This window comes from Lathyrus oleraceus, chromosome 3, assembly GCF_024323335.1.
Source record: "Lathyrus oleraceus cultivar Zhongwan6 chromosome 3, CAAS_Psat_ZW6_1.0, whole genome shotgun sequence".
Classification (NCBI taxonomy): Eukaryota; Viridiplantae; Streptophyta; class Magnoliopsida; order Fabales; family Fabaceae; genus Lathyrus; species Lathyrus oleraceus.
The window spans coordinates 147,277,514-147,291,210 of record NC_066581.1 but is presented as its reverse complement, the minus strand read 5'-3'; the positions used below and the strand labels follow the sequence as shown (position 1 = coordinate 147,291,210).

The window sequence follows — 13,697 nt, the reverse complement described above, 5'->3', positions numbered from 1 at the left end:
TTGATAACCTTCCTTTATTCTCTTAAGGAGAGAAAGAAATTATTAACAGAACTAATAATAGTAATCATTGTTAATAAAAAAATAATACTTATTATTAATAAAAAAAACTTAAAATTTAAATTTTTTATTTGAAACTAATAATATTAATTAAATTTTTATAAATATTTTACTTACTTTTAACCACCTCCAAAGAAAACCTAAAAATAAATACACAAAGGATTTTGTTTAGTTTAAATAACGTGTTTTTGATTTTTATCTTTATATATTTTAAAATAATTTTTAAATGTTAAAATCATTTTGATTTTAGTCTTTAAAATAAAATTTTGTAAAGACATGGTAGAAAACCTGCAGATTTATTCTTGCAAATTTTATCTTTAAAAATTAAAATCAAATAAAATTGAACATTTAAAAATTTAATTAAAAAAATACATGAACAAAAAACAAAAACACATTAATTTATCAGAATCAATTAACTATTTAAACCATCTTTTTATTTTATACATTAAGGACACAAAATACCATCTTTCTTTTTTATTTTATATACTAAGGCCACGATACAAATAAAAAAAAAATACATAATAGATCAAAAATAGAAAATAACGATTTTATTAAATTACTTTTTATTAATTACTAATGTATTTTCACTATTATAAATGTTAGATGCAACAAATAGTAAATTCTAAATAATATAATTGAAAAATAAAAATAAAAATAAAAATAAAAATAAAAATTGCATTAGAAACTAAAAATAATTTTTGTTTTAATACAAAATAAAAATTAAGGAATAAAAGTATACAAAATAAAAATAAGGATGCATCACACGCGCCACATCAGATTCCAAAGGTAGCTTGTTCCATTAATATAAGCACTTTACGACCCAGCCACCAACCTTCCTCTTCTTCCCCATTACCGTTCGCCTTCGACGTCGTCGTTTAACATCCATCAAAAGACGTGTAACTAACACCTTCGAATCCGAATCCGAATCCAATTCCTCCATTATTCAATCGATTATGATTTCGCATGTTAATCCGTAATCAATCGCTGTCTTCACCCACGTTTTCTTGCCATGTCCGTTCTTCATCTGCGAAATTCTAGGGTTTCTCGCCTCTTCCTAATCTCCTTCATAATTTTCTTCACCTATTTCCCAGGTACGTTAAAAAAGTATAGTTTGATGTATTTCAACAAGTTTTTATGAAATTTGAATCGATTGTTTAGTTTTGGTTTCACAGGTTTGGTGTTATCCGCGGTGGTGACGCTAAGTTCCATTGAGATCTTCACAACCCATGATTGGCTGAGAGCCACTCCAACTGTGTATTTTCGATGCACCGGCGACAACAAGACTTTTTTACCTGATGTCAAGAAAAAACATGTCGTTTATGCTTTTAAGGGAGAAGAGTCTTGGCAGGTTGATACCTTATTGTTTTGCATATAAGGCATTTGATAAATTGCTTATTAAGTAATGATTTTAAGTATTGTTAATTGAATCTATATACTATAAGGCATGTGATTGATTTGTGTTTGATTTCCCATGCCTCTTTGGTGAAACAATTATTGTTTTCTAATTTAGGCAGTTGGCTTCTTCGATTATATTATGGGCTTGTTTGGATTTACTTATTAGAACACAAGTACTTGTTTGGTAGAGCTTATGAAAGCAATGTATGAGAAAATGTCAATAAGTTGTGTACTTGCTAAAAGTACAATACGTGAAAACCCCTAGTGGTTAAGAGCTATTATAGGCTTTAGGGATTGTTGTAGGGTTGAGAGCTAACTTACGTCATATGGAGAGAAGCTTTGTGTATTTAGTATTTGTGTGGATATTGGATTGTCCTCTCTCAACCTCCGGGTTGAGATGTTTATAGGAGATTTTGGGTTTGGATCCCAGATGCCTAGGAAGTAGCAACCACCTCTTAGAGAACGTGGGAATGGACAGTTAATCTCCAATTATTCAGGAGAGCGTGACTAATTTCTTCTTGACTTCTTCCACACCGTTGTGGACTAGGGACACGTCATTTCTAACGCTTTCCTGTTTCGGGTGAGTTGTTCCAGAGGTGGGTGATGTATTTGAGAAATGGGCACTGCATCTAGTAAAAGGGTGATCGATCTAACATATAGCGACCAAGAAGGTGTTGAGGGTGAGGCGTTCCATCTCTTGCTTCCCATGTCGCTCCTTGTGAGCTCTTTACAAATATACCAATACAAACAGTTTTCAGTTTATTTCTATGAGCGTTGTATGGTAATTTATGAAAAGAGCTTATAGTTGATATGAAGATAGTTCGACCTTACTTTAGCTTTTATTCTATAAGCGCTTAATCAAACCGTTTATACAAACAGGGTGTTTATATGTATGTTATTTACAAGAAACATTTGTCGTTTCAATTTTCCCATCTTATTGACTATGTATAAAATTCAAGTGTGTTTGCATTTTTAGTTTAATTACCAACAACTGAGATTTTGCTCTCTGCTTCCAGCCTATGACTGAATTTATAGGTAGAAAATGCAAGCGATGTGGATTCTATGAGAAAGACAGCATTCTTAATGATGATGAATTTGATGAGTGGGAGCTGTGCCCTTCTGATTTTTCCGCACCTGATGGCAATTATGTTCACTTCAAGGAAAAAGAATTTAATGCTACTTTTCTATGCCCTGAATGCCTACTTTTTTCTAATAATGGTTAGTGTCTTGCAACTTTTTCCTTGAAAGTTGCTTTTACAGTTTTACTGATATCATTATATTTGTTCTTGCCGACTACTCTGTTAATGCCACTACAACAATTAAGATTATCAAAAATCAAAAACAAATTAATTCAAAATATGTTGAATGATTCCCATATCAGTGCATTTCGGTTCAATTATTTCTAGTAATGCTATGAATCTTATATTTCGGTGCATTTATCTCAAAAAGTGCAGATAACCTTAATAATCTATTGTATAGGAGTTTTGATTAAGTATAGCAAATACTTTAGCTAAGATTCTAAGGGGAAAAGTTGTATATCATGTGAATTTCCTCTGTAATTAGCTAGAAGGAGGATTGTTTAGACTGTAGAGATTGAAGGGAAGGTACATAAGCTCGATATCCTAACCTTCAAACTTGTGTGCTAATTACCTTTTGTAACTTTTGGTATCATTTCCATCTGTTGGGGAAAAAGTTTGATTATTGTCAATTGTACTACCTTCCGTATGAAAGTATTTTCTCTTTCCAATGTTGATTTATTTTTGCTTGTGGTTCTGAACATTACTGGTCGTGCCCAAGTTTGTTTTACTTTTGCATCTGAACAAACCTCTAAATTATTTTCTGAAATTTTTTGTTTTGCAAAAAATTAATTGTGTTCATATCTACAGTTACTATGTCCGCACCTGAGGGGGATCATAAAAAAAAGGGAAAAAATGTAGGAGCTATCATTTTGCTTACCGTTTTGGTCTCTGCCGTGTTGATCATGGGAGCTGTGGGTGCATATAAATACTGGCAAAAGAGGAAGAGAGAACAGGATCAGGCCCGATTTTTGAAGTTGTTTGATGAAGGAGATGACATTGAGGATGAGCTCGGCCTTGGCCCGATGCTATGATAGGTTAACAAATTTTCTTCTGTACAGTAGGTTTTCCTCACAATTTTGATTTGGCTTTCAAGTTTCACCAGAAGAGATAGTTCATAGTTACTATTTATATCCACCTGTACAGACTCTACACATATTTTATATGGCTGTTTGATACTTTATCTGACAGAATTGCCCAAACAATGAAGAATTTTATTTATTTATTGACCTTTAACTACAGTTTTTGTTGAAGAATGTTTTTTTTCAAGGTTTAAATCTGTCTGGTGTACATTGTAAACTGGAGATTTACAGCAGATCTATGCACACTTGTAGGCCTTTGAATTTTAATTGTTTGGGTGCAATTTTAATTAACCCCTTTTCAGAGTAGAGGATACGAAGAAAAGAGAATATTTACTTAAAACTTCAATTTAAATATTATTTTATTTAGAAATGTTTTCGGAAAAGGCCAATTTTATAAATGAGTTTAGTAGTAGGGCACTAAGTAAAAAAAATATTACATATACATTAATCAAAATATTTTAAAGTGGCAAACTATATAAATAATTTAAAATTTATCAATTGATTTGATGGGTTATATAATTATTATCGGTTCTTTGTGTAAAAATAATTTAAATTGTCCATGCACCATCCGTTTGTCTTTATAAATATGTAAATGAACATTAATTTTTTACATAAAAAATATATGTCATCAGAGGATGCGGAATCACTTCTTTATTTTTAGATGACAGAACGTGTAGGCCATGTACTATTAGGCTAATATTGGGTATTGGGTCATGTCTGAAGAAATCTTTTAGTCTTGAGAGTTTGAGGAGGAGAGAAATGTAAGGTTTTTAAGAAAATGATATTTTAGAAATATAGAGAGAAATTTTTAATATTTTTTGAAAAAAAATATTTAGTTTAGAACGATAAAATAAGGTTTATTATTAATATATTTTGAATTTTTGAAATGAGTTTAATGATAATGTAATGATGGTGTAAAAAAATATTACACATACATCCAATTAAAATATTTTAAAATATCAAATTATATAAGTAATTTAAAATTTATAGACTCATCTAATGAGATACATGATTGTCATTTGTTAATAATATAAAAATAATTTACATAATTAGTGCATCATCTTTTTTCTCTTTTAAAATACTATAACAATAAAGTTATATTTAAACAATTTGTTTAAACTCTTCCAAATTCTCTAAAATCATTCTTTAATATGAATTTTGAGTTTTTCAAATTATGAGATTTTTGATGTTAAGAATAAAAATAAATCCTTCAAAATTCTCATAATCAAAATTCTTTTATTTTTTTGGTTGGTCTTTCTATCTTTATAGGGAAAATCCACCTTTGAAAACTTGAAAATAGTCCTCGTATGTTCGGAGATACATCTCGCTGTATTTAAAATCACGTTAATAAAGACGTTATAAATGAAACACTCCGAATTTCAAATTATGTATCCCTTTAAAATTCTTTGTATATTATGGAATTTTGTGGAGTAGGTTGAGAGTTACATGCATAATACGGTTCAGTGCATGTGATAAACCGGCGGTGTAATACAATTTCTTAAAATAACGGTGATAATGTTTAAATCTATGATTGTTTAATGCAGGTGACTTTGAACTAGTGACTCTAATTATGGACACTCTTTCAGCATACAACTGTGCCACTAGAGATGGTGAACTGTGAGTTGGACCACTTCACAAAAATAAGATACAGTGCATTTTTACTAAATTTACAATGGTTTTGTGACAAAAATAAAAGTTGAAATTGAGAACCAGAATGGTTTTGTGATAAAAAATAAAAGCTGAAACACAACACTTGAAAAATTATTTTCCTACCTGAACATTACGAAGATATATCTATGGATATTTTGTAAAGTAAAATAGGGGTCTCATTTGCAATGTCTTTGCTAGTGTGATTTTAGGTGCGTGGGAGATGTGTATCTCTAGATGTTATGAATAATTATGATTTTTCACTGTGGTGGAGGTAAATATATAAGGGTGGAAAGAACAATCCTCTTATTTTTTTCACACAATTCTTTTTATTTTTCAAGGTCCTCTCCATCCGTCTCCTCCAAACTTCCAAACAAAGTTTTAGAATATGTTTGGATTGGTCACCATATGAGATGAAGTAGAATTGAATGGAGTGGTTATCAGTGAGATTTCATTGTTCGGATTGGCAAATAATGAATGGAGTGGAATGGAACATAATAAAATCCATTCAATCTTATTCCATCCAATTCTCCATTTTTTTCTATTCAATTTGGAATGTATGCAATGGAATGAAACATTTTAAATTAAATAATCAAACAATGAAATTGAATTTATATTCTATTCCGCTCGACTCTATTTCGTTCTGGTACGTTCCATTCCGCTCCACTCCGTTATATTTAATCAATTCAAACATAGTCTTATATCAGTTAATAGAAGATTAACCGAAGACATGAGTTTTCTTTTAGTCTCTGCTGTTGGCTGTAAGGTTATATAAAACCATAATTTATTGAGAAAACATAATATGCATGTAAAATAATTTTACACTGTCAACTAATCAACGAAATGTATCTTGCAAAATCACAGATTTATTTTAAAATTACATTAATGACATGAAAGATTAATGAATTTTTATTGAAAGACAAGGTAAAACTATTTTACACTGTTCGTACATTATCTTTAATCTCTAATTTATTACTTTCTAAATAACTAATACAATCACAAGCATATTGCAAATTGCTTATTTTTACTATTCGACATTTGACATTAGAACTTTCTTAAATGAGTCTGATTGAGGGAGAAAAGAAAGTTTTCTTTTAAGTGAAACAAGAGAGAAAGGTGTGAAGGAATGGCAGAAAGAAGCACCAACAGTAACACGTTTTTGCAACATGTTATCCCTAAATTTAATGACATCTAAGAATGCTAGGAAAAACTAAGATGGAATTAATAACTGAGATATTAGCAGGAAAATAACCAACAGAAGCAGAGACACGACTCATGAGAGAACACCAATTGAAAGATAAGAAGGTGAAGGATTATCTTTATCAATCTATAGATAGATAAATCATGGAGACTATTCTCAACGACGATACATCCAAGAAAATATGAGATTCAATGAAGCAGGAGGTTAAGAGATCGACAAAAGTCAAAAGAGCACAACTCCAAAAAATAAGTTTAAAATAATAAAAATGAAGGAAGGAGAATATGTTAATTCCTATTTTGGAAGAACACCTTCCATTGCCAAAAGAATGGAAGAATGTGAAGAGAAGTTAGGGAAATCGATATCACATGAAAGATTTTACGATCTTTAGTTCCAAAGTTTAACTATGTATTATGCTCAATTGAAGAATCAAACAATATGGATATTATGGATGAACTCCATAGGAGCCTTCTCATTCATGAACAAAGGATGAAAGACTAATTTGAAGAAGAGCAAGCCTTGAAGGCCACACATGAGGGCAAATGTGGAAGAGGCAGAGGCACATACAGATTATTAACAAAGTTATTATGGAATGTTAAGTGTTGCAATCTAGGGCATTATCAGTATGAATGTCCTAACTGTGAGAAGAGATCTCATTATGCCGAGATCAACGATGAAGGTGAGATGCTTCTAATGGCACATGTGGATCTCAAGCAAAACAAAAAGTAAGGTATATGGTTTCATGATTTTGGATGTCCAAATCATATCTCTAGGAACAAAGAAGGTTCACACAACTTGACGAATGATTTAAGTATTTTGTAAAACTTGGGAATGACTCTGAGCTTATAGTGATGGGAAGTTAAATATCAAGTTGGAACTTGGAGGTCAAGCTTAAATAGTAAGTGATATGTTTTTTGTACCTGAACTATGTAACAACTTTCTTAGTATAGGTTAATTACAAGATCAAGGCATCACTATTCTGATTTAACATGGAGTTTGCAAGTTATATCATACAACTCACATAGGTTATAATGGAGAACATAATGACTATAAACAAAATGTTTGTAGCCATCACAAACATTCTCATGACATCGCCCTCGTGCTTTGACACACCTATTGGAGAACCAAGTGAGATTTGGCACAATAGATATGGGACCCTAAGCTAAAAAAAAGTCTAACAATGATTCACAATAAAGAGATGATTAGAGGGCTTTCAAGTATTAAAACACCAATAAAATATGCATAAATTGTATGAGGGAAACAACACAAAGAAGCCATGTCAAATAAAATCAAGCGGAGAGCTGCAAAGCAACAACAACTCATTCACTCTGAAATTTGTAGTCATATCTCGCGCGTCTCCTACAACAAAAAGAGGTACATGATAATTTTCATAGATGACTTTATCTGAAAACTATGGGTCTACTTTCTAAATGAGAAGAGTGAAACATTTACATTTACAACTGTGTTTGAAGAAGACCAACAAACTAAACTCCCAATCAATCGAAACGAAGAACCACCTGAGCAGAATGTCAAGAGATCGACTAGAGCAAGAATTGAATCGACAAGGCTAGCTGGATATGAGAGATTTCCACATCAAGCAGTCGATTTAGATGGTGACTTAATAGAAGAAGCAATGATGACGGCTGAAGTATAACCAATCAATTTGGATTAAACCATGAGTGATTCGAATTAGTTAGCAGCCATGATAGAAGAGCTCATGGCAATTGAGAAGAGCAAGACCCGGGAACTTGTTGAAGAGTCAATCAAGAAGGCAATTAATGTGAAATGGGTTAACAAGATGAAACGAAGGCCAAATGGTGAAATTGCCAAGCATAAGGCAATACTAGTGGCGAGAGGTTTTCTGCAAAAATCGGGTAGTGATTTCGATGAAGTCCACGCACCTGTTGCAAGGCTGGACACCATCTAAATTATTGTGTCGACAACAACATGTATAGGTGTAAGACCCTAATTTTGACCCTAAGATCCCTCATGTTATCTCATCATATGCATTAGCATTAGGATCACACCTTGGCATCCTCCTTACACCTTATTTCATTGGGTTTGCATTGGGAGAGATCACCAAGCACTTTTGATCGTATCATACTTTTCTTTTTATTATTTACTAACCAAAATACCAAAAATATGTCAATGTATAGTTTGTTACTTTTATAGGTAGTGTGTGTGCTCATCCATGCTATATCAAGCTCATATATAGGGTTTAAGACTCTCAATGCAAGAAGTTCAATCAAAAAATGGTTCACATTGGTTCTAGGAATCATATATGGATCCCCATGATATTCACATGCCGTTTTGATCAAGAAATCATCAAGAGTTTGAAGCTTGTTTGCCTTGGAAACCCTGATTCATCTGGGTATCTTATGTGACTTCTTCAGCAAGTTTCTTCATCAATTGATCAAATATTTCAAGGGATACTTCATATTACATCATCTTACACATATATGATCAAAATTCAATAGAATATCAAGCTAGAAAGATGGTTCATGGTGGTTGACCAGAGAAAGTCAACTAGTCAAAACTGGGGTTCCCTAGACCCTATCTCCTACAATTTTTGTCATATGAAAATTGTTCCAAGATCAAAGTTACTCAAAATGACATTGCAAACAACTTTCATGTTTAAGTCAAGAGCTAGTTTTTCTTGGAAAGTCATTTTTTATGATGAAATATTATAGGTCATTTTGTCTGAACCCTAGTTTGGAGGTCAACTTCCTAAGACCATAACTTGCTCAATTTTTCTGAGATGAAATCCATTAAAATTCCATGATCAAATTCAAGATGTCTACTTCAACTTTGATTTTTGTAGAAAGTTCAAATTCAACTTGTAAATGCATGTTCCAAGAGGAAATATTATAGGTCATTTTGGGTCATTACCATTGAACAAGTGATTTTCCTCAACTTCTAAAATGCATAACTCCTTCATGCCAAATCCAAATGAGGTAAAATTTATGACCAAATTGAAGAGGTTTGAAATATATACAACTTTTATGAAGGAACTTTATTCATTTGAAGTCCATAGAAAAATTTATTCATGGTGGAAGAAGTGAACATTTGACTTGGGACTTAGAAAATTTTCAAATATGTTTGATTTCCCAAAATTCCGCCTCAAAATCCATCATGATCCAAGCTTCAAATGAAAAAGTTTTCAACATGAAAGTTGTTCCCTTTGATTTCAGCTTTCCAAAAAGTCTAAGATCATCTCATTTGGCCAAAGAATGGAGGACTTGCGCATGGGTGCAATGTGAGATACCATTTGGATAATTTTCACTTCCATATTTCAAACACAAGTGCATGATCACATAACATGATTTCAACATGAGTCTCACTTATTTTTGGACTTGAATACATCACTTGATGGGCCTATCACATGCCCATGCAAGCATGCAAGGTGAATTGCTAAAATTGGAAATTTTTGGAAGTCTGTGGAAATGAATCTCTTTGACTATAAATACAACCCTCATTGCTTAGAATTAAGGACCTCACGCCCAAGCTTTGAACCTGCAATCCAAACCCTCACCACTAAAGGATAATCTTGAAGGTTTTCATTTGAAAATCGAGCTTCAAATCTCATTCTATTTTGAGATTGAAACTCCAAGAGTCCATGCCATTTTCTGATCTTAATCACTTCCTACAAGCTTCTGAAACACAGCCAAGCACAATTAGAATCAAGATCAAGCAAGTTTGAAGCTCCCTTGAAGGTAATTTTCCAGAATTTTTATCTCTTCGATTCTCCCTCAATTCTTCACTATTCTTTGTGATTTTTGGTTGGCTGAAGTCCTACAAATGTAGGCAAGAAGATTGAGTTGCTTTGAGGTCAAATTGAAGCAACTCAATTCATGATCCTCAAAATTCAAATCCCTGTATCTTTTTATATACTCTGAATTGGAGAAAATTGAGGTCAGATTCGAGCTCCTGAGTATTTTTTTATTTAAATCCATGTCTTTGTTTTTTATTTTGGTGTTGGTTGATGGTGGACCAGTCTGGTGAGGTCCATCGGAGAAGACGACCGGAGCCCTAACTCTGGTCCGGTGGTGTGGTGGCAAGGTCTTATCCATCAGATCATCTCTCAACGTTTTAATCTCACCCTTTGGTTTTGATTACCACTCCTGCAGCGCGTTTGACTTGGTCTTTGGTGGACTGCACACGCATGGCCATCAGATCTTCCACCTCAATTAATGAGGGAGATCTGATGGCCCCTGATTTTTCAGATTTTTTGATTTCCATTTAACTGTGTTATTTTGATTAATTCATATTAATTTCATTTTACATCCAAAAAATATGGGACTTTCACAAAAAATCTTTAAATATTTTCCTCTTTCATTTTCTGAATTAAAATTATTTTTTGGATTAATTTTGATATTTTTCATGAATTAATTGTTTTTGTGCATATTTTTAATTGTTTAAAAATACTTCTGACTTTTCAAAAATTATGAAATTTTTTGTCTAAGGTCCTTTGATCTTGTTTGACCTAGGATAAATCTCTTAGCCATTTATTTTGTGTTTTGAAGAGGTTTTAGGTTTTGACCAAACTAAATTTAATTTAAATGCATTTTTTATTTGATTTTTAATTGATTAATTGTATAGAAATTATGTTGAGCCATTTTTATTGACTTGTCGTGTTTGACTATATGTTTGGGCCTTGGTCAAGGTTGATTTGACTTTTGTTAAGTTAAAACCATTGGATTTAGGGGATTGATGAAATATACTTTTCATCTCCCAAAATGAATGAATGACTTTAATTTGATAAAATTCCTCCCATGACCAATTTGTGTTTCTCTCATCTCCCCTCCCTCTTCATCTACAATCCTCTTCCATCCCATCCCTTTTTATTGACCAATGAAATCTCAAGATCCTAAGGCTAATTGGTTCATCAATAACTTTGTGTTAGATGAAACAATACAAGTATGGATGAGATAGGTCCATCATTTGATCTTTTTTTCTTTTAGTGTGTGGTATGTTTTAGGAGTTTGGTTCATTATACCAAATCTCTAACATGCATTAACACCTAAATTTTTATTGCCCGACCTCAGATAGTTGTGACTTCTACATAAGTCCAATTACGATTGTAAGTGAGATTGTAAGTCTCCCATATTTAATGGTATTGTATGGAAACTTGGCCTTTTTTCCTTCCTTTGGAAGATGTCTTGGTTCAAGGATCCATGCTTGTGAATAAATGGTTGAGTGTTCTCCAAAGAATGACTTAATCAATTGAAAAGCAAAACATCACTAACATCTAATTAACTAACATTTGACTAACTTTTATTAATATTCCCTTTTAATTTCAAGTCATTTACTTTATGCAATTTAATTTCAAGTCATTTACCATTCATTGACATTTACATAGCATTTAAATTGTTTATGTTTATGTCATTTTCACTTTGCTCATTTGAGCCATATATTGTGATTGTATATATTTGTTTGTGTATTTTTGTTTGTGTTTGTGGTCTTAGGACCTTAAAATACTTAATAAACAACAAAAATCCTAAAATATGTTTGTGTGGACTGTTGGGTTTGTGTAGCAGGGTATTTGTTTGCTCATGAAGTTATAATGTGAAATGCAAAAAATGAACATAAACATTAAGCTCTTCGAAACTCACTCATGGAAAGTCCAAAAGATTAATGTGAGTAATGGTTGGAAAGCTATTGAAATAAGGAACAAAAGTCATGTTGGGAAAAAATTCATTTGGCAATTGGAAATTTATGAAAACCGTCTGTGAATGTTTGGTTACAAAACATGTCTAGGTTCCCCTTTGAAAATTTTGCCAAAAGCAAGCATCTTCAAGCCCCTCTGTTTCAATGATACAAGCCTCAAATGGAAAAACCTCCAACATCAAAGTTGTAGATATTTTCAACATGATCAATTTAGACTTAAATTTTTATCATTTGGATTTTTCATGAGAAAGTTATGGGCACTTGAAGTTGGGCATTTTTCAAATTCAATGACTTAGGTCCAAAGTGACCTATAATGTTTTGTATTACCAGATGTGTTTATTTTAGGATTATGAAATTTTGTACAACATAACATTTGAATTAGATATCTTAATATTTCCAATGCATTTGGTCTCACCTAAAAATCATAAAAATTAAGGAAGTTAGGTCCTTGGGAAGTTGACCCAAAATTGGGTTTCAGTCAAAATGACCTATAATGTTTTGAAATAAATGATGACCTTCCAAGTTTCAAATGGATTTTTGATGAACTTTAAAGTTGTTCATATGGTTCGTAATAACATTTTTGATCTTGGGGTCATCTTCATTTGACAAACACATCACAAGTTGTGTCTCAGTGATCCTCAGTTTAGTTAGATGACTTGACTGGTCAACTTCTCAAGGCCAAACTTCAAAACTTGATGAATGAATGATTGAGGGGCCTCACATAGGCTCATATATGCATAAAATAATGAATGAAAGAACTTCCCTTGATTAAATTTTATCATAGGTTGAGGTTGCTTCATGAGCAAGGCACAGTCAATGCACAATTGAATTAGGATTTCCTTGGGAAACAATCCTCAAGCCCTTTGGGTTATCTTGATAAAATTAGTAAATTGAGATACTTAGGAGACATATATGATGATTAGGAGCTTTGTGGACCATTGCCATGCTTATTCTCATCTTCATCTAGCCACTTCATTGAGCTTAGGAGCCTCATAGGAGCAAGGGAGCACATGATCACTTGAGCTTCAAAACAAAAGAGTTAGTGACATATTTTTGTGCTTTTGGTTAGTAATCAAAATAAGAAAAGCAATAATATACAATGCAAGCATACTTGGTGGTCTCAAACCACTCACACAAGTCCCAACCTTAGGGTTAAGGAGCCAAACATGCTATGTTCCTTGAGGCAATGTAATGAGCAACGATATGATGCCATGAGGGATCTTAGGGTCAAAATTAGGGTCTTATTGTTTGATCTGAACTTTTGGACTTAGGATTTAGGCAACATTCCCTATGCAAAAGTACTTGGCCAATGCCAACATTTCTGAGATCAAGTTATTGAAATATGAGCTTTCATTTGATGCAAGTATTGAGATCCACTTGAATTCATCTGCTACATGGTCTTGATGCAACTGTTATTTTGATCTCATGCCTAATGACTTATTCTGAGTTGATCAAGAAGCATTTCATCTGATACATGAGAAGACAAATAAGACTTATAGCCATGGAATTTGCTTGCTTGGATGTGGCCATATTTATTTGATGCCTTGATCTTCATGATGCCTGATATTGCTAATT

General features: G+C 32.5%; 1 protein-coding gene across 1 annotated transcript; it reads left to right on the top strand.

Annotated features, from left to right (window-relative positions):
* The first annotated feature begins 818 nt into the window (after positions 1-818).
* Positions 819-3,767, top strand: LOC127125880 (uncharacterized). The gene is made up of 4 exons (XM_051054730.1): positions 819-1,148; positions 1,230-1,405; positions 2,469-2,670; positions 3,339-3,767. The coding sequence occupies exons 1-4, from the start codon at positions 1,067-1,069 to the stop codon at positions 3,560-3,562; spliced, it is 684 nt and encodes a 227-aa protein (XP_050910687.1). The 5' UTR covers positions 819-1,066; the 3' UTR covers positions 3,563-3,767.
* The last annotated feature ends 9,930 nt before the right edge of the window (positions 3,768-13,697 follow it).